The sequence below is a fragment of the Aspergillus affinis genome (assembly GCF_023601865.1).
Source record: "Aspergillus affinis strain CMG 70 chromosome Unknown NODE_155_length_73532_cov_90_197332, whole genome shotgun sequence".
Classification (NCBI taxonomy): domain Eukaryota; kingdom Fungi; phylum Ascomycota; class Eurotiomycetes; order Eurotiales; family Aspergillaceae; genus Aspergillus; species Aspergillus affinis.
In genome coordinates this window covers 16,398-42,700 of record NW_026515936.1, presented here as the reverse complement: position 1 = coordinate 42,700, position 26,303 = coordinate 16,398, and the positions used below count along the sequence as shown (strand labels likewise).

Sequence of the window (26,303 nt, the reverse complement as noted above, 5' to 3'; positions counted from 1 at the left end):
GGCATAGAAAAACCAAGACTTTGTTTCAATTTTTGGATCGTTGATTCTGTTCGGCTTAAGCTCGCGGTTCGGCCGATCACCCAAAAATGCGTCGTCTTAGGGTCGACCGACTCCACTACAATCCGGGGTTCGAAACAACTCGGTTAATGGACCTCCCCGGTCCAATAGAAACGACAGACCAGGCCATCCCATCTGTTACGCGGTGGAGCACAGTCCCAAAACGGCCCATGGCCTTGGCCGGATTCATCTGATCGATACCTACCTACTGGAGTACTCCATAGATTGGGAATGTATCAGAATTATTGCGATGAGCATACGAGGGGCCCAAGGGTCGGGAAAATCGACTAGTGATACCGCGGATCTATCTACCGCCGAGCCAAATACCGTGAAAAGGATATAAGGAATCGAGTCTCGTGTTCTGGAAAGGGGCTAAGTTGTCAAGTCAAGTCTTTCGTTACTTTGTCTCTCGTTTATCCATTGCCCATACCTCTTGCAGGACAAGTCGTCAGTATGGTGTTCCTCGCAATGGCTCTCCCTCCGGGGCAGATCTTGGATATCGCTGCCCCTAACATGTTCTTTCCCGTGCTTGTTATTGTTTTGGTATGCTCTGTCTGTTTGCACAAGAAGACGACCATTGCTGACAGACTAGATCCCATGCCTCGCTATCCTTCTGTTGCAACTTCTGCCCAAGGGACCCGCCATCAATGGTGTTCCTGGGTCGGTCTTGGACCTGTTCGTCTGCGGTGTAAGTAGAATTCTCTCTATTGTCCCAATTGCTCTAACAATAATTCAGATTGAAACCAAATGGGCTTTCCTCGCTGGCAAGAGTGCACAGCAGTTCAACGCTCTGCATGACTCTTATGGAAAGATTGCCCGATTTGCACGCGGACAAGCCACGACCAACACCATTAGGGGCCTGCGCGGCATCTATGGTACTGGCTCTGGCAAAGGCAGTGCCTTCCTCAAGACGGGGTTCTACAAGAGCATCTCCCGTCGCAACATCTTCACGGCCTCAGATGCCGACTACCATTCCAGCGTGCGCAAGCTGTTCGGTCCTTCGCTCAGCCCGGGCAGTATGAGTGCCCATGCTGGCGTGGTCCGGGAGTGTATCTTGCGCTTCCACGATGTTATCAACGAGAAGCTAGAGAAGAACAACACTCTGAGCCTGAACCAATTGCTCTACTGCCACTCGGTTGACACAGTCTCCGAGGTCCTCCTTGGCAAGCCCCTGGGATGTCTCAAGCGAGGCAAGCCGTACTTCTGGACCGAGCAGCTCCCTCGTATCTTCTTCTGGGCTACGGTGCGCGACCAATTCGACGGATCAGGCGTGCCCACCGTCATGAAGTGGATGCTGCGTCGAATTTTGCGCAAGGGTATCCGAGCCCGCAGCGAAGAGGCCCGCATGAGACTCATCAACGAGTAAGCCGCCGTTAAAACTCTGTTTCCTGTCTTTGTTTCATCTCCCACTAACGCGGCCCCACTAGGCAATTGCATGCCTCGCATGGCCGCCGTGACATCATGGTCGAAGTGATGGAACGCGCTGGAACCAGCGATTTACCCCAAGAGGAAATTGCCGAGAACTTTTCGGCCATCATGTTGGCAGGATTCCACACCACCCAGAACGCCCTGTGCGCCGCCATCTACTTCGTATTGACCCACCCGGAGGCCCATGCGAAACTGGTACGGGAGTTACAGGCGTCCTTCTCCAGTGCCGACGACATGTCCGGAGAGGCTGTCCAGAATCTTCCATATCTCAATGCCGTGATCACCGAGGCTCTTCGCCTCTACCCTCCCGTGCCCCTTGGTGGGCCTCGTGTTTCGAAGGGCGCCTACGTTGACGGCACATACATTCCTGAGGGTGTAAGTCTAGACCCTCGTTATCTCATATCTTGATCTGAAACTAACAGTGATGTTATAGACTGAAATCTGCACTTCGCTCTTCGCACTGCATCACAACCCCGAGTACTTCAACGCGCCTTGGGAGTTCATTCCGGAACGCTGGACGGAACCGGGATGCACGGACAAGAAGGAAGCAGTGCAGCCATTCCTGGTGGGCAGCCGGTCCTGCATCGCCAAGTACTTCGCCAAACAGATGATGCAACTGACGCTGGCGGGCTTCTTCCTGGACTACGATGCTCAGTATATGGGCCGCGTCAAGGATTGGCAGCGCGAGAGCCGGTGTTACGCTTTCTGGGAGTTGCCCGATCTGAAAGTGAAACTCCAGAAGCGACAGGGAGCCAACTGACGGCAGAGTTTCAGATTTGGAATCGAAGGCTGTCTATCTTCCACTTTCTCATTCATTCGTGTCTATGTCCATGTCCATTTTGTTATGTAACTATTTTTCTTAGGGTCGCGATTGACCTTCCACTTTTTCGAGATATCCATTTGACAAACCCATTCTACCTCAATCATATCTTTCAGTCACGCAATAGGAGTGCTGTCCTAAAACCTTGATCATCTGCCCCGAACAGAGCCCGATAGGAGTAGATCGTGGATAAACGCAAACCTGAGGCAGCCGGCCTGAGATTAGGGCTGAATTTCCACGGCGCTAAAACCGAACGGGCAGGGTTCCCGGTGGCATCTGCCAAAGTCGGTGACGCCTCGACTTTTACTTTCTCTGTGTCACTCTCCCAATTTTTGAGTCGAACTCCATTCCCCGGTGCAACTTAATTTCACGCCTTCTCATTGCTCCATCCAGCAACGGTCGGGGCTATACATGGATTCTGAAACAAGGTCCCTCCTCCCGTTCGATGCTTATTACTTAACCCTTGTTTATGTGAAATGAGCCCCAAAAGACAGACTTGACCAGTCAGTGTTCCTGGTCCTACGCCGAGCCCAATATTGAGGTGCCATCATGTCGCACTCTATGTTTCTGACGGGTCTGGGATAATCCTCCTGTTTGTCCTGCTTTGGCAATGCTCCACTCTGCCTCCTACCTACCCATGTGGCCGGCTAATCCCAAAATCGGATTCCTCTGCCGCACAGGGTAAGCGTCGCGGGAGATGAAGGGGTCGATGTGATCTACCGTTTACTCCACGGTACTGAGGACGTTGATCTCCGTTCCTGGTCCGTGGGAGGATGGACTGTGGTCGAGGCTATTGTGCTACAACCGTGGACTGGTTGCATTGATGATCGGGGAGGGGATGTTGAGGGCCACCGATCGTTCGCGTGAGTGGTATACGGAGTAATGGCGGAATATTGGGAACCTCGGAGGTGGAATTCGATTTCGGGAGTCTGTCCATCTGTCACGCGTCCTCCTATCTCTCTCCTGTCTTGTCTATTTCGATCGATTGTTGTTTCTACAGGGGTTTTGTTCCCGATTGATTTTGATGACACTACATCTCGTTTCTTTGTGACAGGTCGGCGTCAGATTGTATGTCTCACAGTCTTCCTGCGAGTAACATAACCTCTCTCGCTGTGTCCATTGCAGTCGATACTCGTCCCCTGCGACCGTGGGCAATGGCCCACTCTTGAAATGCCAAACTGAACTTACAACTCGGAGGATTCAAGCGCTTTCACAATGAAGTTGACGGAAGACATCCTGCTGAAGCCGCTGCCTAAGGTGCGTGACCTCGATGTAACTGTAGTGGTTTTTCGCGATATGATATTCGACATTGCTGACAGCGCATAACAGTCCCCTGGGACTGATAGCACGGCCATCTCCTTGTCGGACGAGGAAAAGGAGGTTCTCGATCGCCAGCTCCATGCGCCCGTGTCGAATGTTGGCTTTTTCGGCATTTATCGTTATGCAAGTCGCTGGGATATCGCGATCGTACTTGGGAGTTCAGTTTTTGCAATCGCAGGCGGTGCAGCACTGCCCATGTTTACAGTAAGTTGAACACCATGATCTCAACTAGCACCCTGGGAACGGAGAGATACTCACGGTCAAGGTTCTTTTCGGAAACCTCACTTCCACGTTTCGCGACATTACCGCGCACCAAATCACCTACTCCCACTTTCACCACGAACTCACCAAGTACGCCATATACTTTGTCTACCTCGCCGTCGCGGAATTCATCACTATCTATATTGCCACTGTAGGCTTTATCTACACAGGCGACCATGTCGTCCAACGCATTCGGGTGGAATACCTGCGCGCCATCCTCCGACAAAACATTGCCTTCTTTGATACACTGGGCGCAGGAGAGGTCACCACGCGAATCACGGCAGACACGAACATGATCCAAGACGGAATTTCTGAGAAAGTAGGCTTGACGTTAACCGGACTGTCTACTTTTGTGACCGCTTTCGTTATCGCATACATCAAATATTGGAAACTAGCCTTGATATGCAGTGCCACGCTGGTCGCGGTACTGCTCATCATGGGCGGATGTTCCACCTTCACACTCATTTTCAGTAAACGGGCACTAGAATCCCAAGGAAGAGGCGGCAGTCTTGCAGAAGATATTCTCGACTCGATACGAACGGTGGTTGCGTTCGACGCTCAAGAGACTCTGGCGAATAAGTACGAGTCGCACTTGAAAGATGCCGAAAAGCCCGGCATGAAAGCACAGATCGCCTTCGCCATCATGGTCGGAGCGTTACTCTGCGTTATGTATCTCAACTACGGACTTGGCTTTTGGATGGGTTCGCGATACCTGGTTGATAAGAATACCGATATCAAGGCCGGAGATGTTCTGACCATTCTGATGTCGATTATCCTGGGGTCTTACAACCTAGGTAATGTCGCACCGAACGGTCAAGCGCTGTCGAATGCCGTCGCGGCGGCGTCGAAGCTGTACAGCACTATTGATCGCGAGTCGCCCCTCGACTCTTCCTCGGCCGATGGGAAAACTCTGGAATATGTCCGCGGAAATATTGTGCTGCAAAACATAAGGCATGTGTATCCCTCGCGCCCGGAGGTGATTGTCGCCAACGATCTGAGTATCTATATTCCGGCGGGTAAAACAACGGCTTTTGTTGGTCCGTCAGGGTCCGGAAAAAGTACGGTTATTGGATTGATCGAGCGTTTCTACAGCCCGGTTGCTGGAGTCATTACTCTGGACGGCCACGATATTCAGAGTTTCAACCTGCGATGGCTGCGCCAGCAAGTGTCTTTGGTGTCGCAGGAGCCGCGACTGTTTGCAACGAGCATCGCCGAGAATATCCGGTACGGATTAATTGGTTCGAAGTTCGAGAAAGACTCCGAGACGAAAACGATGAAACGGATCAAGGACGCTGCTAAAATGGCAAACGCGCATGAGTTCATTAAGGCGCTGCCGAACGGTTATCACACAAATATTGGCAGTTTCTCGTTATCGGGAGGCCAGAAACAGCGGATTGCGATCGCACGAGCAGTCGTGAAGGATCCGAAGATCCTACTGCTCGATGAGGCAACGTCAGCGCTAGATACCAAATCCGAAGGAATTGTGCAGGCAGCTCTTGACAAGGCAGCGAGAGGACGAACGACTATTGTTATTGCTCACCGCCTGTCTACAATCAAGGAGGCTCATAACATCGTCGTTCTACTTGGCGGCAGCATCGTCGAGCAAGGACACCATACACGTCTCATGGAGCACCGAGGGGTCTACTACGATATGGTCCAAGCCCAGGAGATTAAGGAGAAAGAAGCAGCAAAAGAGCCACCCAAACTGCTGACCCCTTCAAAAGCAACATTCTTCCTCGATGACGACCCGTACCCTGATGGATATTCGGATTGCGGACTGCGAGATGATGCTTCGGACATTGACTTGAAGACCGGTGTCTCATCGCGACCCAAATCCCGACTGTCCATGTTTCTGCCTATTCAGCCTATTCAGAAGGAGAAGTTCTATTCATTGTGGCAGTTGTTTAAGTTTATTTCGTCCTTCAATCGACCTGAATGGCCGGTTTTGATTCTGGGTCTGTGTGTTTCTATCCTCGCGGGAGGTATTCAGCCATCGCAGGCTGTGTTGTTCGCAAAGGCTGTGAGCACACTGAGTCTACCACCCTTCGAATATGGAAAGCTCCGACATGATGCCAATTTCTGGTCGTTGATGTTCCTCATGATGGGGGTTGTCACCTTCTTCCTATACAGTATCCAAGGCACGTCATTTGCCTACGGATCTGAGAAGATGATCTATCGCGCACGAAGCCAGGCGTTCCGCGTCATGCTGCACCAGGATGTCTCTTTCTTCGACCGGGAGGAGAATAGCACTGGTGCACTAACTACAACTCTGTCGGCAGAAACAAAGCAGCTGGCTGGCATCAGTGGTGTCACTCTAGGTACCATTCTGATCGTGTCGGTAAACCTAGTAGCCTCCCTCACGGTCGCTGTTATCATGGGCTGGAAGCTTGGCTTAGTCTGCATCTCCGCCGTGCCGGTTCTCTTAGGATGTGGTTTTATTCGCGTATGGATGCTCGATCGCTTCCAGCGCCGTGCGAAGAGCGCATACCAGAAATCCGCTAGTTCAGCCTGCGAGGCCGCATCTGCGATTCGCACGGTGGCGTCTCTAACTATGGAACCTGAAGTTCTACAGTCCTATGAGCTCCAGCTGCGGGATCAGATCAAACGAGACATTCTCCCGATCTTTAAATCATCCTTGTTGTATGCCGCCTCGCAGGCCCTGCCGTTCTTCTGTATGGCGTTAGGGTTCTGGTACGGTGGAACACTGGTCGGACATCATGAATACACCCTCTTCCAGTTCTACGTTTGCTTCAGTGAGGTGATCTTCGGAGCGCAAGCCGCAGGAACAATTTTCTCGCACGCTCCAGACATGGGGAAAGCCAAGCATGCCGCGACTGAATTCAAACGACTGTTTGACGGCAAGCCACTGAGTCCCGGAGCCAGCATGGGCTTACCTGTCCCTACGATGCGAGGCTCCATCGAATTCCGAGACGTCTCGTTCCGATATCCCACACGTCTGGAACAGCCTATACTCCGACGTCTGAACATCACCGTCAATCCAGGTCAATACGTTGCCTTGGTCGGAGCGAGTGGCAGCGGCAAAAGCACCACTGTTGCGCTGTTAGAGCGGTTCTACGACGCTCAGCGAGGCGGGGTGTTTGTGGACGGACAGAACGTCTTGTCTTTAGATATGACGTCTTACCGTAGCCACATCGCATTGGTCAGTCAGGAGCCTGCCCTGTTTCAGGGAACGATCCGCGAGAATATCTTACTCGGGAGCAACAAGAAACACGTGCCTGAAACTGCCGTCACCAAAGCCTGCAAGGACGCGAACATTTACGATTTCATCATTTCGCTACCGTGCGTCTACCACTCCCTTCTCTCCATGTTCTGGAAAATTGGCTAACAGATCCAAAACAGACAAGGATTCAACACCATCGTGGGCAGCAAGGGCGGGATGCTCTCGGGTGGCCAAAAGCAGCGGATCGCCATTGCGCGCGCCCTGATTCGCGACCCGAAGATCCTCCTCCTGGACGAGGCGACCTCCGCGTTGGACTCCGAGTCCGAGAAGGTTGTCCAGGCGGCGCTGGACAAGGCGGCACGCGGACGCACCACGATCGCCGTGGCTCATCGTCTCAGCACGATCCAGCGCGCAGACCGGATCTACGTACTGGACCAAGGGGAGGTTGCGGAGTACGGAACGCACCAGGAACTATTGAGGAAGAAAGGACGGTATTACGAGTTGGTGAATCTTCAAAGTTTGGGGTAATACACGTGGGTGCGTACCTGGATCGTGGAAGATGTAGATTTAGATTTGGAATTTGTACGGATGACTCAATGTCAATGTGAATTAGCCTGTTTCTCTCTTGTTCATCGCCTTCTAGCGCATAAAAAATGTCACAAAATCGTCAACCACAAAATTTTACTCCGTGGTTCAAGCATGTCTGGGGTAAGAGACCGAGCCATGGAAACCTAGAGGAACGACGCGCCCAACATCCTCGGTCGGTTCTCAGGGAATAAAGTTAGCCCTAAAACAAAACGACCCAAAAAGCAGTGAGACATGAACTGCCCCCCGAAATTAAGCCGATCGGGATCATTTCGAGTTCGATCGGCCCTGATTTTCAGGCAAGGGATGGGAGGTCGAGTGACGATTCATCAGAATTCCCTGGTAGGACAGGACACCCAGGCACTTGGGTCACTTCCTCGGCTGATCAACGGGTGTCAATCGATTCCTGACCGGACCCTGGTTCAGCGGTCCCTCTAGGCTAACTAGGGGCTTAGTTAGGGCCTAACTAGTCACTTGGAGGACGGCCTTGCAGGAGTCCGTTGGGGGGCCAGTCGCAGGGGTTGATCAATGCGGTAACGTCTCCAGGCCTGGTTTGTTTCCGATCTGCTGCGCTCCGGGACTAGTGAAGCCCCTGGTGGTTTTGTGGTGGGACGCTCTGAAACGAGGTCTGCATTCTGCGCATTTTTTTTCTCTCTCTTGTTCTCTCTCTTGTCCGTCGGAGTTTTGATGTATCAGGAACGAGAAGGATTGACGCCTATTTGCTCATGTGAATGTATGTCGTCATTATGTTTATCGGGGTTTTGGTTTTGTTGAGTAGGCAGAGTTTTTTCTAGTGCCCAGATAGGCAGATAGAATCCCTTGAAGGACAGATGTATAAATAAACGTGGTTAGGTATGCGAGTCTAGAGAAATCTTGAAGAACTCAACCCCAACCATCTCTACTCTAAAGCCATTGATCACCACCACTCTCGTTCATCCACTCGTCCACTCTTTCATTATGAAGTTCAGTCTTTCTTCTCTCGCGCTAGCTAGTCTAGCTGCCTCTACTCCCCTTGGTCTACAGGAGCGACAGCGTACGTGCCTCTTCCCCTTCCTAACCTATGCACTTTAGGAATTGAGAGAACACTGCTAACGGTCCCCAAGTTGGCGGCGGTGGCAATGAACTCCGCGAAGGATCCTGCAAGCCCATCACCTTCATTTTCGCCCGTGCTTCCACCGAGCCCGGTTTGCTCGTACGTTTCCTTCCTCCCCTCTAACCCCCTCATCCTCCCACAACACCACTAACCCCTCACACAGGGAATCTCCACCGGTCCCGCTGTCTGCAACGACCTCAAGATGGCCAAGGCCGGCCAAGTCGCCTGTCAAGGCGTGGGACCCAAATACACCGCCGACCTGATGTCCAACGCGTTGCCCGACAACACCTCCCCCGCGGCCATCGAGGAGGCCGTCGGACTCTTCAAACAAGCCGCATCCAAGTGCCCAGACACCCAGATCGTCGCAGGTGGCTACAGCCAAGGCACAGCCGTCATGGACGACTCGATCAAGAAGCTCCCCGACGACGTGAAGGACAAGATCAAGGGTGTGGTTCTCTTCGGATACACCCGTAACGCCCAAGAGCACGGCCAGATCGGCGACTTCCCCAAGGACAAAGTCAAGATCTACTGCGCCACGGGCGACATGGTCTGCGACGGAACCCTCATCGTCGGCCCTGCCCATTTCACCTACGTCGCGAACACCGGGGACGCGAGTAAGTGGCTCGAGGGCAAGCTGGACTCGTCCAGCTCCAGCTCCTCGTCCTCGGGTTCCGGCTCCGGCTCGTCCGGCTCGTCGACTTCGTCCGGTGCTTCGGCCTCTCAGTCTGCATCGTCGGGCTCCGGTTCGTCCGGCTCTTCCGGTGGCTTGGGCTCCTTGCTCGGAGGTGGCTCTTCTGGATCTTCGGACTCCGGGTCTTCCGGTGGTCTGGGTTCTTTGCTCGGAGGTGGCTCTTCTAGTGGCTCTTCGGGATCTAGCGATGATGATTCTTCTTCCTCGGGATCTTCGGGCTCTTCCGGTGGTCTTGGTTCTTTGTTTGGTATGTAAACGGGCTGGCAAGAGCTAGATGGGTGAGCTTTGATCGGGGGATCAAGAGTTGGATGAGTTTGGATGGGGTAAAGAGATGTGGGGTGGTATATTCATGGCTTTATGGTTCAATGGTTGTTTGTTCACGGTGTTTAATTAATTGGTGTTTTTGGTTTCTGTATTTCGTTGAATAGAGTGAACTGGTTTCTTCTCGATTGTGGGTATATTATGTTTCTTTGGTGACGCTACAGTACATATAGGAAAAGAAAAGAATTCATGGGTTTAACCCAGGAAACACTGTATTCGACGCGTTCGTTATACTATATGCTGTGGTTCATGAATTTCTTTTTTTTTAAAAAAGAAAAGAAAAGAAAAGAAAAGAAAAGGAAAAAGAGAAAAAGCCTCAGTGAACCCATGGAGAATGGTCCGAACAAAAATCCACATGATTCGGTCTCTACAAGCACTGATTTGTTCATTAAGTAGGTAATTAATTTTCTTGGATTTCGCACCACCATTCATTTCGAAATACCCTCTATGTTTTAAGTTCTTCCACAGTTTACTACACTTTGCTGAATTTCAAATTGGCAAGAGCAAAATTCAAACTATATTCGTCAGATATTTCCCGCGTAAACGGAACTCATCCAATATATCCTACACCCACTAATACATCCAATCTGACATTTGTCTTTTAGTCACATACAAGATTCGTTTGTGCTTGCTCGGACAATGGCATTTCCTGGCTGATTTCATTCTCTCTAGAGTAGGGAGCTTCTCATAATCAAAATCCGTAATCGGCTGACAGGAAATTTGTTAGGCCTCTACTAATACTTCTGGGAAAATGTAGACGGATGGCTGTAAAGCTGTGAACCGAAATGCCCGAGCTGTGAATCAAACCGAGTCCATATAGCAGAGCAGCAGGCAGGATTGACTGGGTGGACCCATTCTGAATCAAATCATGGGTGTCCTAAACAAACCATTCTTTTGTCTGATCCTTTTGCCCGTGTATTTTGCCTAAAAGTATGCAAAAAGACCGAATGATTTATAACACTCAACTAAAACACTATCTAATAAGCGACTTATTACATTCGTCAACCGATTTAATCAGTTGCAATCTTACTATGTGCGACAATCAACGCAACCACCGACCTCATTTTAGATATTCAACCTAATGCGCCTCCTGCAGAAGCGAGACTCCTCACAGCGTACCTCAGTAGGATCCTCGCCTTTTCATAATCTCACATTCTAGAATGATAGGCCGATAAGCTCTTTTCCAGACCCCACACGGCAGATAGCATCCTCGTCATTCCCATGCCAAGCTCTCCAGACCAATCTCCGTTCTGTTCAGTCCTCCCTCCACCTTGGCGTGGGAGGATAATCTGCGGGGTAGTCTACCAGATTACCCCAGATTCCCCAGATTGGAAACACTTCCGCGGTGATGTCGGGTATATACTTGACGCCACCCGTGGCTATCTCGGTTATGAGGGAGAGTTGATAAATGGTCGGGTCCGGACTTTTAATTTATGTCTGCAATTGACATCCTAGTCGGTAATTTTACGACTACATTATTCATGATACTATAATGGCGACAACACATAGTAACTCCCTGGAAGAAAAAGGCTCTGGAGCGGAGCATTTGGAGTCGATCCAGCTTGAGGAGGGGAAGCACAATATACAAACCGACAATGTTAAGCGTGAGCCCGTATACGGGATTGATGAAGCTCATCAGAAAAAGGTGATGTACGTTGACTCCCCTATCTTCATTCCTTGAGAGATTGCAGCTAATGAGAATCCTGGGCTAGTCGGCGCGTCGACCTTCGTCTACTTCCCATTCTCGGCCTGATGTATTCGATATCCCTCATCGATCGAACGAATCTCGGTCTTGCACTTGTCGCAGGCATGCAAGAGGACCTTGCACTCGACGTCGGTCAACGATACACTATCATTGTGATGGTGTTCTTCGTGGCGTATATGTAAGTGGCGCAATGCACGCGGGCTCAGCCATGGATTAAACCTGATCTGACATGGAACCTACGTCTTTAGTGTTTTTGAGATCCCCAGCGTACGTAACACATCCCACACAGTGAGCCGATTAACCCTAACGCGAAAGTTATCCAGAACCTTGTTCTTCCCAAAGCGGGTGCCGCAAACTGGTTATCGTTCCTCGGCACCAGCTTCGGTGCAATTCTGATTGGCATGGGCTTTGCTCGTAGTTGGTCTACGATGGCCGTTTGCCGAACGTTATTGGGCATGATGGAGGCAGGGTTTCTTCCGGGTTCGTCGCCCTTCACGTTGCGGATGATGCCGCTGAAATGGTACTGAACTTCAGTAGGATGCACATATCTCATTACATGCTGGTACATGCGTTTTGAAGTTGGGAAACGGCTGGCCGGATTCTGGCTCTTGTCTGTCGTGCTGAACGCGTTTGCAGCTATATTCGCGTACGCCTTGACTTTACTCGAGGGGACGTATGGGTTGAATGGTTGGCGATGCAAGTCCTTCCTCCCTTGTTCAATATAACCTTACATATAATAGCTGACCCCAATCTAGGGATCTTCATCGTCGAAGGAGCCATCACATGCGGTATCTGCCTGATCGGGCGACTCATCATAGTCGACTTCCCACACAAAGCCGACGGCTTCCTCAAACCCGAAGAGAAGCAATTCGTCATCGACCGAATCAACAACGATCGCGGCGACGCCGAGGAAGACAGCGTCACGCTCGAACGCATCCTCCATCATCTCAAGGACTGGAAGCTCTACATCTGGGCCTTCAATCTCATGGCGTCCACGCTGCCCGGGTACGCATACAGCTACTTCAAAACCATCATTCTAATGGGCATGGGGTTCTCAAACACGCAGAGCCAGCTGCTCAGCGCACCGCCGTATATCCTCGCCGCTGCAACGACTTACCTGTCCGGTTGGTTGACAGATAAGTACCAGATCCGGGGACCGGTGATTGCGGTGCATCAGCTTCTCACGGCCGTGGGGATGATCATCACCGCGTATGGGCGGGTCAATGGAGCGCGGTATTTCGGGGTGTTTTTGGGTGCGTTTTTGTCGTCGTTTTTATGATATCTACTGCTTTTCTAGGCCTCATGCGACCGATATTTTCCACATACTGACGATTCTGGCAGGCGTCGGTGTCCTTCAGTTCTGCATTCCCGGCGTCTTGGCCTTCCAAGCAAACAACATCACATCGCATTCCAAACGCGCTGTCGCGTCTGCGACTTGTCTGATCGGCGGGGGTTTAGGGGGTATTATCGCAAGTGTTGCGTTCAAGTCCGATGAAAGCCCATACTATACGACCGGGATATGGGTGACATTCGCCATTACCATGGTCAGCATCGTGCTGACGCTGGGGTTAGACATTTATTTCTGGAGGGTCAACAAAAAGGCCAGAGAGAGTGGTAGATCTATTGAAGGAATGCAGGGATGGTATTATACGTTGTAGTCTTTGATGGAAGAGAAAGGAAGAGGGAGGAGACTATTGTGGGAGAGCAGGGCTTCAAATCTTGACAGTTGACTATTGTCGGTCTGTTTCATGACGTTCGAAACGGTGAAACCAAGAATTGACCTAAATTTAGCAGTATTATAGTTCTGACAGTTAAGCCACATCTCAAGGTCCTTGTCAATGCTCCTAACCACAAATTGGTTATCCGCTAAAATTGTCTAGAAAATAGGGCAACTGGAAAGTAACTGAATCCTGCAGCTCAACGCGAGCAGAAGTTTGAACGTATCAATCCACAATGCGCTGCCTTTCTAGCTCTGTTGGGACGCCGACCGGGCTTGGTAAGAAGAATGATCACTAAAAGATACTCGATTCAAGCTCCATAACGTGTAGGAAGACGTCATTTTCTGCAAGAAAGGCCCACCATGAAATCCTTCGGAGGCTCACCAGCCCAAACAACCTGGAAGGATCCAAGAATCGGAATACAGGCAAGAAGAACCCTCTTATTGCAGACACGGGTAGACAAAAAAGCATGCAGCAATCTTCTAGAAGGGCAAAGGGCCTTTTTCGGGATTGAACCGTCGGGATTCAAGTGGATCGCGCGCGGGAATAAGTTCCATTATGATTGTCTGATTATCGCCTCACTCGGAGACTTCAAAGGGACAATTACCATATCAATTTGTGCAAAATGTACTGCGACCGGGCGGTTGAATTGTTCCGTCGCGGTTTTTTCTCGGAGACTTTCGAGTTTTTCACACGATGGTGGAATCGAGTGGATCTTGTCTTGCCGCTAGAGTAACGGTTATCTTGCTCGTTCCATGGTTTAAGCTCCACGGCCCCATATCTCTTTTTTGTCCGTCACCGCCGGTCAGTTGCAATCCTGTCTGCGGTTTAACAAGAAAAATCTGTTATCACTTCTGATTCGGAGTAGAATGTTCCATAGGCTGTTCCACTTGACGGGATGGAAAGTAATGGACGGCAAGGACTCCGAGGTCTGATAGTTGTATATAATCCCTTCTGGTCCGGAAGAAGTGGTAGTAAATCAAGTGATTTTTTTTTCAATAATTTCTCGCATATAACTCTTTCATAATGAGCGTCACTTACGAGGTTTTCCGCGGCTCCGAGGAGGGCAAGATCGTTCCTGACAAGGTCACCAGCACCCTCGGCCACAACGATGTCTTCATCGAGACCACTCACTCCGGTCTCTGCGGTACCGACGAGCACTACCTGAAGACCAACCAGGTTCTCGGCCACGAGGGTATCGGTATCATCAAGGCTGTCGGCGCCGGTGTCAACACCGTCAAGGTCGGTGACCGTGTTGGATACGGATACATCCACAAGATCTGCGCTACCTGCGACAACTGCGCTACTGGTAAGACTTTTCTTTTACCCGACAATCTCATTATCTGCCTGCAATGCTAACAGCCCGATTCTATAGGCTGGGACCAGCACTGCCGCGACGTTCAGCAATATGGCTTCCACGACTTCGATAACGGCTCGTTCAGCTATGGCACCGTCTGGGACGCCAACTGCGTCTTCCCCATCCCCGAGAGCCTGAGCTCCATCGACGCCGCCCCCCTTATGTGCGCCGGCGCCACCGTCTGGACCGTCCTCACCGAGTACGCCATGCGCCCGACGGAGCGCGTCGGTATCATGGGTATCGGTGGTCTCGGCCACATCGCAATTAAGCTTGCCGCCGCCATGGGTTACAACGTCGTCGTGCTGTCCAGCTCTGAGAACAAGCGCCAGGAGGCCATGGATTACGGTGCCTCCGAGTACCACGTCTGGCGGTCCGGCGAGGAGGCTCCCAAGGACTTCAAGCCCCTCAAGCACCTGATTCTCTGCGGTAGCGCAGCCATCGACTATCCTTCGTAAGCAACCACCCCTTCCTCACACATAACCACCAGCGAGAAAAGAGAAACTAACACTGGATAACAGTCTCGTCCCTCTCATGGACACCCGTGGCTCCATCTATCCCCTCACAGTGGCCTTCGAGCCCGCTCAAGTCCCCATGCTCGCTCTCGTCCTGAAGGGTGTTCGCATCCAGGGCTCCCTGGTTGCCTCTCGCGAGAGCATCCGCACTCTGCTTGAGTTCGCGGCCCGCAAGAACGTTCTGCCCACCATCATGACTTTCCCCTTCACGACCGCCGGTATCGAGGATGCTATGCGCACTCTCCGTGAGGGCAAGATGCGCTACCGTGGTGTGCTCGTTCGCGAGTAAATTTATTGATGACTTATGATGCTTAATAATTACTATAGACTAGACGATAGAGTGATGATCAATAGACTGTATATTAATTTTCATGTTGCTGTAGAATTGTAGGTTGTGGTTGTTACTGGTGATGCCTCCCAGGTTATTCACTGATGCGGCTGTAGTATATATACCGGCATTCAACAATTTTTCACCAGGTGCTAAGGTGAGGAATGGAACGACAGAAGATAGAAACCACTACCCGTAAAACTGACTGGTGTTCAGACAGTCAGATTAATCTTATCGGATCCATCATGAAAGATCGAGTCATGGTTCAATTGCCCTAGGAACATGCCCTAATTGCCCCTTCAGGCGGTCGCATCCCTGCAGCTATCATTATCGGGTCCACCAGGGAAATGCTGACAAAGCTCTTACACGTGACTCAGGCTTTTAGCTGCAAATGTTGGAATCGTGAGCAATTCACTACTGTAAAGTCTCCTCCTTATCTAGTGACGCATTTCTACTGTTCTTAAAATCATGTCAACTCAATGTCCCACTTCCTGGGGAGGGCCGAGGGCTTCCAGACAAAACCTGTGGCTGTGGAACAGGCAAACGGAATCCGTTCGGAGGCTTCATGACAACCAATTATGGCCACGCAGGAGAAACAGACCCACTAAGTCTGTTTCCTAAAGACGCCGTTGAACTCTAAAGTCGGGTCGACCTTCTCCGAGTTTCGCCCTCGCATGGCATCATGTCTGACTCTTGACCGGGAGCCGGTGTGCCGACAAATGTCATCGATATCTGTCCGACGCAAGTATACATACTGGACTCGAATGATTTTGGTCTGAAGGGACATGAGTAATTCCCGAGATCAGCCCGTGGACTGAGGTACCTCTGAGTGCCCCTAAAGAAAGAAGACCGCTTTCTCTTTCAACAAATCCCGTCAATCGACCGAGGGCATCTGGTGTGTCTATGCATCAACCCAACCTCGATCGAGAAAATGCCTTCAGAAGCAGCCCCTCAAGCCAAGAAAGCCAAATCGCGAAGTCACCACGGGTGCTCTAATTGCCGAAAGAGTCGGCTAAAGTGCGACGAACGAAAACCAGCCTGCACGCGATGCTGGCAAAAGGATCTGCCCTGCACACCTGACACCACCTTGAAGTGGGAATCAGATTTCCACAGTCGCGGCTTAGCCTTCGGTCGAGCCGGCATATGGTCCAAGGGCTCATCTCCAAAATCACGGCGCACGGTAGACAACAATGTCTACTGTGCATATCCAGCCATCCAGTCCTGGAGCTTCCTGGGCGGCGATTACGCCACGTTGAAGCGGCTCTACGAGGCTGATCAGCTAGGGACCGAACCATACCTGCTCCCAGCTAGCAATGTGGGACTGGGGAATCATGACCTCGGCGGGTCTCTGATGGCTGGCAGACGGGTATTAGATTTAGGCCAGATCGATCGGTTGGCTACCCAGGGTCCTCAGCGATCATTGGCGTTATTCCCGGAACTGGATAGTCTGGGGCATAGCTTATTTTTTGACTACTATATTAAGCATATTTGTCCGCGGACGATCTCCAGCCTTAAATCGCAGTCGCCGTTTGCAACGGTTCTTCTGCCCTACTGTTCGACTGCGTCGCCGACGGTCTTGAAGGCTATACAGGCCCTGGCGGCATGTCACTGGTCTCAAACAAACTCGACTCATCAAGCAGTTGGTCTGCGCTTGAAGAATCAAGTCCTTAATGACCTGCGTCACCTGATCAATAACCCTGCCTCCGTTATGTCAGCGGACCCCGAGGTTCTCGTGATTATCATGATGTTATGTTTGTATGAGATTGTGGATCACTGCGACAAGCGATGGATTGTCCACATGCAAGGCGCAAAGGACATAATCCGGCTGCGCCGCCAACGACTAATCAGCTCGACAGCGCACCCTGTCTCTTCATTCGCAGAACGGTTCTTCGCATTTCAAGACGTGATGGGGCGTACGGCGTGCGCGAAAGCAGATCTGTTCGGGCCGTCGTACTGGCGTGAAAACGACCACAAGATTGACGAGTGGATGGGATGCAGTCCCGAGTTGGTATCGGTCCTCTTCTCTATCATGGACTTGAGTAAGACGCGGAGAGAGCTCGTAACCGACTCAGACCATGTCACATTCAACATCAAAGCATCAATATTAAATCAAAGGCTAGGCAGTCTCGTTCAAGAGACAGATGATGCCGACGAAACTTTACGAACAGTGGCAGAACTCAAACAGCTAGCTTGTCGAGTGTATCTGCATTGCGCATTATACAATGCAAGACCCTCGACACTACTAATCAAAGTCCACGTCCGCAAGATCCTCAAGACCGTATCCCAGTTTCTGGACCAGGGCTTGGTGGTCAATGTGACGTGGCCAGTCTTTGTGGCCGCGGTAGCGCTCGATCCACTTGATGATGAGATATGGTCAGATGAAGGCACCCCGACATACGGTCGGACACTGGTCTTGCAAACTCTGGACGTCATGACGAAATATAGCGTATCCAGCGTGTCGCGCACGCGCAGAGTAATTGAGAAAGTCTGGCAAGCACGAGATTTCGACCTTCTTAAAGCATCCGACAAAGGTAGTTCCTGCGCCCTGGGATACAATGACTGGGAATGGTATGTGGTGCCAGTGAGCGACGCGTTGAGTTTGGCCTGAGCTTTCGACTTTGCTGGTATCTCGAGCAACATCATGTTGAATAGGAATCGTCTTTTAAGACCACTTCGAGACTTTTTACAGCATATTATAAACGGATGAGGAAACAGGATACATCCTTTGAATCCAAAAAGAGTCTGTCTGGTGTAAGATCTCTAGGCCAAGAATTATCGACGTGTCTTTCACTGATTTCTGGAGATCGTTAAAGCATTCGCGGACAAATACGACCTCATAAGGACCGGAAGAGATCAACCTCCGTTCAATATCGATGATTTATTATTTACTAATTATCCCCTACCTGCATCGACTAATGTTCCCTTCCCAAATATGCGATGTATCTTTCAACTAAATACCGTACCCAAAATGATGGTTTCTACATCTGCTCGACCTGGAACGTTGATTGAATGCGCAACGTATATCAATGACCCCAATCCTTTAAAATATAGATACAGATCTCCTCATGGTGCAGCATCCAGAAAATCCTGCTACCAATACACTTCTTCTGAGGGTGCGGCATAGGCTGAACAAGGCTCACAGGAATGAAGGAGTAGCGTGAGTAACCCAGAACAATATAATAATACCGACACTCACATTCAAGCGACTGGGTCTAAAGAACGACCTTCACGTACACCGAAAGAAACGACAATTTAGGGTTTTGCGTCATCCAGGATATCCTGTGACTTATGCCTTTCTGGATGATGCTTTTGATAGCCAATACATCAAGTGCCTTTGAGATATCTGGAGACTAACAGCAACACCGAATCACCGCCTGAGCACTCCGATCCACCTCTAGCACAGTGTCATGGAAACACGTATACTTCGCAAGGTGCTCCAGGATGAGACAGACATTTATATTAACGATCCACAACGTGGACTCCCAAATCATCGAGTATGTGCGTATATCAGCCGGTTTTGAAAAGAGAGGGACTCTTTATAAGTACCGCAAAGGCGGCAGCTGAGTTCAGTACGGAGATCATATCTATTTATCTGACCTCCAGCTTTTACTAATGTCATTCTCTTCAAGGAGAATAATGTTAATCGATAGGACGCTTCAGCTGGCTATTGCCTCTTGACATTCAATTTTGTCGTGACGACTGTTCACCATAAACCCCAAATCCTCATCAGGGCTCCGCTAAGGCTTTGCCCTCTCTCGGATGGAATTCTACTTCATATCTTTTAATTGCTACCACTTCCGTTTGGTATATATTTTGCCCTTATCTGCGAAACTTCAAATCGAAAAATGTAATACACCCCCAAAAATAAAATGTTACCGTGTGAGAATAAAGGCTAGGATAATATGTAACGGTCTACTGGATGGGCGATACTTTTCTTTTATAGGAGGAATTCCCACTTCAGATTCAGGAGCGAAGGTGGCTATACTGTCCTGGATAATCAGAGACCCCCCCCCCTCCAGAAAAGGTTTTCACGTTGATAATAACCGGTTGGCCGCCCGTCGATCGGAAATCTTACTACAGCGGAATGTTGTTGAGCTATAGCGCTGCTTTCAATTGAATTGTCTATTCTTCTGCAAATAAAGCAATAGGAAAATGGAGAAGTGCACAGCGAGTCCAACGGGCGTTAAAAATCCTTGTCTCGGTCGGCAAATGCTCCAGATGCCCGACCGTCAAAATGTCCTCGTTAATATTGAAGTTATCGTAACTCCAGCCAAGTGCGCTGGGAATAAGAATTGGAAATTGGATACACCTCAGAGCACTGCTCTGAATAGGTATCGGGTAATTTTTGGCTCTATAAGTATCCTAGATTGAACGATTTACCATATACAAGGTGCTGTGGTCTAGTGGTAGGACGTCACGTTGTGGCCGTGCCAGCGCCGGTTCGATTCCGGCCAGCGCCATCTTTTCTTTTTCCTTTTGGTTTTCCTCACCCCGTTTGTTTTTTCTGGTCCTAAATTGTTTTTCCAAGCAGCTAGCTGATTACAATTTTCTTTTTTATTCTCCAAGGCGAGTCTTTCGGGGATTAACTGGGTCATTTGCAACTCTAGGCGATGGCAAATACCAACGAAAGTCTATGCTTTTGACGATGCAATTGTTTCATGGTCTTGGTGCCTCTCACTCACACTTGTCGGAGTCTGCTTGGCATTGAGTATGCACATCTCGGTCTTTGGTATCGGAGGCATGGTTTCGGCCGAACAGAGCTTCCTTAAATTCCGTTGAATAATAGCAGGTTTATTTCATTGTCTCAATTCCGGGTTTATCTTTTCGGCAGAAACAAGTCTCAGTTGCATTTATGATTCGGCTCAAGGCGGCCACTACAGCACGGACGAGATGGTCTCAGAAATAAGCCCGTGAGTATCCAAAACATACACTAGAGCTATTTGACTCGATTTAGCTTCTCAGTTTTGCTGCCTCGAGAATACGAGGACTACGTAACCCGCAACTGAGATCGATCGAGGCATTGCTGTGGCAATGCCTAGACTATACAGGTTCGTATCTCACTACCTCGAAAAGCTAACTAAAAACGCGAATTCAAGGCAATATATTGACGATTGATTCAGGACCTTATATAGAAAGTCGATGAATTTGGATGCCTCTTACTCAATAATGCCCGGAATAATTGCAAACCCTATCAAACGCCTACTTGTATCTCTACTGATCGGCAAAATGCGCTCATTCACATGACTCAATATGGATCGTGTGTCGCCCACTTTCCTGGAGCCTTCATTGGGTAATTGGGGACCTGCTACGCTGGGAGGTCTTGTATACACAATGGAAAGCAAAATACAGGATCTAGTCGCTACTTACAGAGCAGGAAGGCACGGGCAGTGGTGCCGTCCAGTTGCCCGCTTGGTGTAGGATAGAAGGAATCCTAGAAAACATTGAAGCGTGCGTGTGGTCGGACCAGGGCCATATGGCTGACACCCTATTGCCTCTTCTCTTCTTTGTCTGATTCGTTTTGGGTCAGTTGATTCCTAAACCTAGTTTAAATCGGAAAGACCCTTCGACTCGACAAATTCAATGTCTAAGAGCTATCAAGCTGATGAGAATCGTGGTAGAAGATGGTGATCGATTATCCCTTGATCGGCGAAAGCAGATTGGTCTACGAACCAACGCAGGAAGAGTAATACCGTTTAGCGCGGAATAACTACCCCTCAGTCTCGATTGATAAGCCATCTTTAGTTTCACAATCTCCCATAAATTCAAATAACAATGATTAAACCTCTCCCTTAAACCACATTTATCTTCCTCCAGCAAGCCATGCCGACAACCACAACCCCAACCCCCCCGAACAGCCCTCATCACCGGCGCCAACGGCTACATCGGCAACGCCGTGTGCCACGCCTTCATTCGAGCCGGCTGGTCCGGCTACGGCCTAACGCGCCAAAGCACCAGCATCGCCTCCCTCGCACGAGAAGAAATACTCCCCGTCCTCCTTCCTCCCACACCTTCTGTCCCAACAATCCGCCTTCGACTTGATAGTATCCACCACCGACTCGCTATACGACTACGAATCCCACTTCAAAGACATCTTATCCCTCATATACGCCGCCGGATTAAAGCCACTTGTGCTATTCACCCCAGGATGTAAAGATTACGGAATGACGGCGCGGGCCGACGACAGTCGTCGGACGAAGTGGAAGCTGCTATGGTCCATTTTTTGACCTGGCGAGGGCTGCAGAAGAGAGCGAGAGCCGGGTGTTGAGGTTACCGGCGCATCCGGAGAGCGTGGTTCATGGGACGCATGTGGATGATTGCGCGGATGCGTATGTGGCGATTGCGGAAGCGGATCGGGATGTGGTGAGGGGGCAGATCTATTATATTTCGGGATGGAGGTTTGAGACACTCAGGGAGGTTGGGGAGGCGTTGGTAAGGGAGTATGCGTTGGACGGGGTGCGTTATGAAACGCCGGCGACGGAGGGGTTTATGGGGTTTGATGTCGTTGGGACCTTGACGACCTTCTCGCAGTGGGTGGGCAGTGAGAAGTTGAAGAGGGAAGTTGGGTGGAGGGATAAGAGGCAACTGTTTTCGGTGGGGATTAAAGAGTATAGAGTTGCTTATGAGCAGGCGGTTAGGGATGGGCATAGCAATGTGTTGAGGATTAAAGGGTATGTGTAGGCAAGTGAGAGAGGAAAGTAGCTAGCTACAGAGCTTGGTTAATTAATTAAAAATAAAACATGGGTTACATTGTTGCCCAGAACTCAATGCTGACATAAATTAACGAACAATGGCTCCAAGGCGATATGCCAAGTTAATGTGTAGGAAGACAACATAATCCACCAAAATTGTCTCACCAGGAAACGCGGGGTCGCTGCGATAAGCCAGACACAAATACCACGACATCCCCGTAGAAGACACCATCTTTTCACACTAATTGCGCGCTCACCCTATCTACAAAAATGTCGCAAACATCAACATATACTCAAATTGAACTGTGCACCCTCAATGGCCCCGAATACCGCCGCGTTTCTACCGCTCCGCCCCGCACCCCCACGGAGGATGAGATCCCCGTAATCGATCTGACAGCAATCAACGGGACGCTGGAAGAAAGAAAAGAGCTAGCTGGGAGGATTCGAGCAGCGGCAGAAAACATCGGATTCTTTTATATCAGCAATCATGGAATACCAGAGGAAGTGATACAGAATGCGTTGGTCCAGGCAAAGGCGTTCTTTGGACAATCCGAAGAAGACAAACAGAGGATTTCAGATGGGTATTTTGGAGTGGGAACGACGCAGATAAATAAGTCGGAAACGAAGGGTACATTTGCATCTCTCTTTCTATCTCGAGGATCGAGCGACCTGCTAAGAAATACGTGCATACAGATCGCAAAGAAACCTTCTCCCTGCGCTATCACCCCGAAAATGATCCCATCGTATCCAACCCAAAAGACCTGACCCACGACGAGCGAAATTACACCCAGAATCTCTGGAACGAAACGAACCATCTGCCAGGATTCCGCGAAGTGACGATAGATTTCTGGCAACGGAGGCTAACTCTCGCGCGAAAAATGACTCGAATTTTCGCGCTGGCGTTGAACCTCCCGGAAGACTACTTCGATAACATCATTACGCATCCGGGCGCTGATGGCTTATATATTCATTACCCCGGTACACCCGCCACTAACCTCAACGAACAGCAGAGTGTAGATAACGGAATAGGCTCCCACACAGACATCCAATGCTTCACACTCTTATGGCAGGACATGTCCGGCGGGTTGCAGGTCCTATCAGGCGACGACGAGTGGCTCGATGCACGACCGATCGAGGGAACTTTGGTAGTGAACATCGGGGACTTCTTGCAGCGGCTGTCGAATAATCGGTTCAAGTCGACGGTTCATCGGGTTTACAATCGTCGCAGTACGTCGCGGTATGCGATGCCGTTCTTCGTGGGGTTTAATCCCGAAGCAGTGTGCGAAGTTGTGTCGACTTGTGTGGATGATGAGCATCCGGCCTTGTTTGAGCCGATTTCGTGCGGAAAGGTATGTGGATTGTTGGTTTGCGGGAAATTGATTCACTGAGCTGACGATTTAGTGGCATCGCGAGAGACTCGAGTTGGCGAGGGGGAGGGCTGCTGCGGCTTAGGCTCATTACGAGTTTTCCGCGGTGGAGATAGCTTTTTTGTGGGATGTTAAGAATGGGACGTGAACACAGAGCAACATGATATAGATTATGGATTGATCAGCGATCACAGAAATAACATTATATACTACCAGCATAGTTCAATCATCAAGATGTGTCAGAGATTGAGCACGCTCAAACAGCAACCTTCGTCATCCCGTCCCCATCCGCCTCAATCAAACCCGTCCTAGCCTTTGCAAACTCCCTAGTCCTCGTCTTCCTCTCAAACAAAATATCCAACTCAGCATAAGACCGTCCCTTCGGCTCCGGCAACCTAAAGAACGACCAAGTCAAGCAAATAATGCACAGCGCGCCCCAGAAGAAACCCGACTTGCCGCGCCAATTCCACGCGTCCACGTTCAGCATATACGGGATGATGATCCCCGTGACGAGATTCAATATGTTATACACGTTTCTAGCCAGCACGACAGTTTTAGTCCGTAGTCGGGACGCAGGCATCTCCGAGACCAGCGAGAAACAGACCGGGCCGATCGTAGAGTCATAGATGAATGTGTAGACGAGAAGCATCGAGCCCGTGGCCCAGGAGAGGGCAGAAGTAGAGGGAGGGATTGAGACGAAGCCGATGACAAGAAGAATGACGGCAAGCAAGGCAAGTCCTCCGACGTAGAGGGTGCGACGACCGAAGTAGATCATCATCGTCCAGGAGAGAAACGTGCCCACGACCCCAATGGCGTACTGGGCGAGAGACATGGTGAAAGACTGCGAGATGGCAAGGCCCGCGCGCTGGTAAAACACCGTTGAGTAGCCCATCAAACCGGCACCGCAGAGACTTTGGGCGGCCCAAGCGCAGCAGGCAATCTCGGTGCGGCGGAGATCCACGCCTTTGAAGCAGTCTAGGTATGAGGTTCCGGTCTCGACGCGTTTCTCGAGGGCGTTGGTGTACACAATCATGGAGACGGTCTCTTCGGCGCTGAAGTCAGGATGCCCGGCCTTGGTTAGTCGCTTGACAGCCTTGACAGCGTCTTCGCGTCGATCCTGGCGAATCAACCACCACGGACTCTCGGGGGCCAGGTAGACTCCGATAAAAATGGGGACCGGCCATACCCACTGGATGGCGAAGGGGATCCGGTAGGCCCATTGGTCGGTGCGATCGGCCAGACCCTTCAGGACACCCGATGCAATCAATTGCCCGAGCACCCAGCACAAGTTCACGTAGGTTGTCAGGTATGCTCGCAGCGCCACAGGACACACCTCAGACGCGTACGTCACCACTAGCGTCTGGTACACGCCCAGCGGAATGCCCATGAGCAGCTCCCCGGCGACCAGGGTCTGCACATTCGGCGCAAAGAACAGGATGAAGACGATGCCCACCGTGGACGCAAGGCAAACCATCAGAGTGCGTCGGTATCCGAAGCGCTCCGACACAATGCCGTTGAGAAACAGTCCGATGATCTGTCCGCAGCTCATGGCGTTGGTTAACCCGGCCTGCCAGGCCGCCGTGAGACCGTAAGAACCGTCGGACATCAAGCCACCGTATTTTTGGTTGAAGGCAGGGAAAGCGTAGAAAGAACCGATCAGGACGACGTCGTAGCCCTCCATGATGATGGCGCAAGAAAGAAGGATAGACCATCCGACCGCTTTGGGGTAGATCTTCAAGGCCTGCAGCAAGGTCATGTTGTGTTCCTTTTCCAGAGCTGCTTGAGCCTCGCTGCTGGCATGAACTTCAGTATGGTCAGATACATGGTCAGGGTTGGCGCTGATGCCGTCCTTCTCCTCGAGGTGTTCGGTGTTGGGGTGTTTGTCGGACGCCATGGCTGACGCTGAATGCCTGCAGAGGCTCAGTAGACTTGAAAGATATCTCAAAGAGGACACAGAATTTTTGCAAACACGAGCACTCCTACCAATATCTCTAGAGCCGGAAATTGTAGCCCTTTTATATAGTCCAATTGCCCGCCTCAATGTCTCAAACCCCCAGGGTCAGAATGCATACCATCACCAAAGTAGAGCTGTCAGCCTGTCGAGACTCTCTTGGCCCGATGCCCTCAAGCAGCACCATTGGCTCCCCCGTCCGGTTCTAAGCCTTAGTGCCCGTTCACACTAACTGTAGCGTCAAATACTTCCCCGGATTCTGTCGGTGGATGGGGAGAGAAATCACTCGATATCCCCGGATTCTGACTCGATCAGACCATCCCTTCCGTTGGTCGTACTCGTATGTCGGGCCGACAGGGAAAATCAAGGCACACGAGACCAGAGGCCTGAGAAACCGGCCATCTGGCTCGTTCGCCTCGGTGGCGACATGTTTCGATCCCGCGACCCAAATTCCCGGCTGCTCGCTTGTAAACTCTCCGTGCCGTGTGCGCGCGGTGATTGGCTCCATCTCGGCCCGATATCGCCTGCGTGACGAAGCCCTAAAATGCCCCTAGTTGTCTTCGTGATGTGCGCAGTCGTTCTCCCCGCGGTGGCTGGACTAGTCGCTGGTCCTCGACCGGGTCATCTGAGAGTCGTATGAGGTTCCTGGGAAGCGTGTCCACTGTCCCTCGACCAGGGAAGAGGGATTCTCCGCGTGCATGTCTTCCAAGAAATGCAGCACTAATAGTGAGCTTGGCACCCCCGCAGGAATGCTGGCCTTGGCGCGTGCAGCTGCAAGTCGGGCCGACATTGACTCAATCAGCGAGGCGATGGAGGTGTCGAATATCGCGACAGCTGGCACTCCCGATGATCCCTTGTGCTCGGACATATCACCGACATTTATAAAGAATTATACCTCTCCCCCCTCGCCATGTCGATT

The 26,303-nt window shown here is 50.8% G+C and overlaps 8 protein-coding genes across 8 annotated transcripts; 7 read left to right on the top strand and 1 right to left on the bottom strand.

Annotated features, from left to right (window-relative positions):
• Nucleotides 1-510: 510 nt before the first annotated feature.
• KD926_002555 (benzoate 4-monooxygenase cytochrome P450) lies at nt 511-2,245 on the top strand (the record flags this gene model as incomplete). The annotated part of the gene is made up of 5 exons (XM_053094245.1): nt 511-600; nt 650-745; nt 794-1,419; nt 1,485-1,860; nt 1,919-2,245. 5 exons carry the CDS (start codon nt 511-513, stop codon nt 2,243-2,245), a joined length of 1,515 nt encoding a protein of 504 aa, XP_052950971.1.
• Nucleotides 2,246-3,520: 1,275 nt separating this feature from the next.
• Nucleotides 3,521-7,595, top strand: KD926_002554 (putative ABC multidrug transporter; the record flags this gene model as incomplete). The annotated part of the gene is made up of 4 exons (XM_053094244.1): nt 3,521-3,562; nt 3,635-3,829; nt 3,891-7,186; nt 7,247-7,595. The coding sequence occupies 4 exons, from the start codon at nt 3,521-3,523 to the stop codon at nt 7,593-7,595; spliced, it is 3,882 nt and encodes a 1,293-aa protein (XP_052950970.1).
• Nucleotides 7,596-8,609: 1,014 nt separating this feature from the next.
• Nucleotides 8,610-9,691, top strand: KD926_002553 (cutinase family protein; the record flags this gene model as incomplete). Its single annotated transcript, XM_053094243.1, has 3 exons — nt 8,610-8,685; nt 8,756-8,844; nt 8,909-9,691. The coding sequence occupies 3 exons, from the start codon at nt 8,610-8,612 to the stop codon at nt 9,689-9,691; spliced, it is 948 nt and encodes a 315-aa protein (XP_052950969.1).
• Nucleotides 9,692-11,249: 1,558 nt separating this feature from the next.
• Nucleotides 11,250-13,120, top strand: KD926_002552 (MFS general substrate transporter; the record flags this gene model as incomplete). The annotated part of the gene is made up of 7 exons (XM_053094242.1): nt 11,250-11,407; nt 11,470-11,640; nt 11,711-11,729; nt 11,786-11,942; nt 12,000-12,149; nt 12,218-12,715; nt 12,804-13,120. 7 exons carry the CDS (start codon nt 11,250-11,252, stop codon nt 13,118-13,120), a joined length of 1,470 nt encoding a protein of 489 aa, XP_052950968.1.
• Nucleotides 13,121-14,206: 1,086 nt separating this feature from the next.
• Nucleotides 14,207-15,338, top strand: KD926_002551 (NAD(P)-dependent alcohol dehydrogenase; the record flags this gene model as incomplete). The annotated part of the gene is made up of 3 exons (XM_053094241.1): nt 14,207-14,489; nt 14,556-14,988; nt 15,056-15,338. The coding sequence occupies 3 exons, from the start codon at nt 14,207-14,209 to the stop codon at nt 15,336-15,338; spliced, it is 999 nt and encodes a 332-aa protein (XP_052950967.1).
• Nucleotides 15,339-16,308: 970 nt separating this feature from the next.
• KD926_002550 (Zn(II)2Cys6 transcription factor) lies at nt 16,309-17,985 on the top strand (the record flags this gene model as incomplete). The annotated part of the gene is made up of 1 exon (XM_053094240.1): nt 16,309-17,985. The coding sequence occupies one exon, from the start codon at nt 16,309-16,311 to the stop codon at nt 17,983-17,985; it is 1,677 nt and encodes a 558-aa protein (XP_052950966.1).
• A 4,351-nt stretch (nt 17,986-22,336) lies between these two features.
• Nucleotides 22,337-23,518, top strand: KD926_002549 (isopenicillin N synthase family dioxygenase; the record flags this gene model as incomplete). The annotated part of the gene is made up of 3 exons (XM_053094239.1): nt 22,337-22,694; nt 22,760-23,415; nt 23,468-23,518. The coding sequence occupies 3 exons, from the start codon at nt 22,337-22,339 to the stop codon at nt 23,516-23,518; spliced, it is 1,065 nt and encodes a 354-aa protein (XP_052950965.1).
• Nucleotides 23,519-23,689: 171 nt separating this feature from the next.
• On the bottom strand, nt 23,690-26,252 carry KD926_002548 (MFS maltose permease MalP; the record flags this gene model as incomplete). Its single annotated transcript, XM_053094238.1, has 3 exons — nt 23,690-25,343; nt 25,618-25,923; nt 26,002-26,252. The coding sequence occupies 3 exons, from the start codon at nt 26,250-26,252 to the stop codon at nt 23,690-23,692; spliced, it is 2,211 nt and encodes a 736-aa protein (XP_052950964.1).
• Between the last annotated feature and the right edge of the window lie 51 nt (nt 26,253-26,303).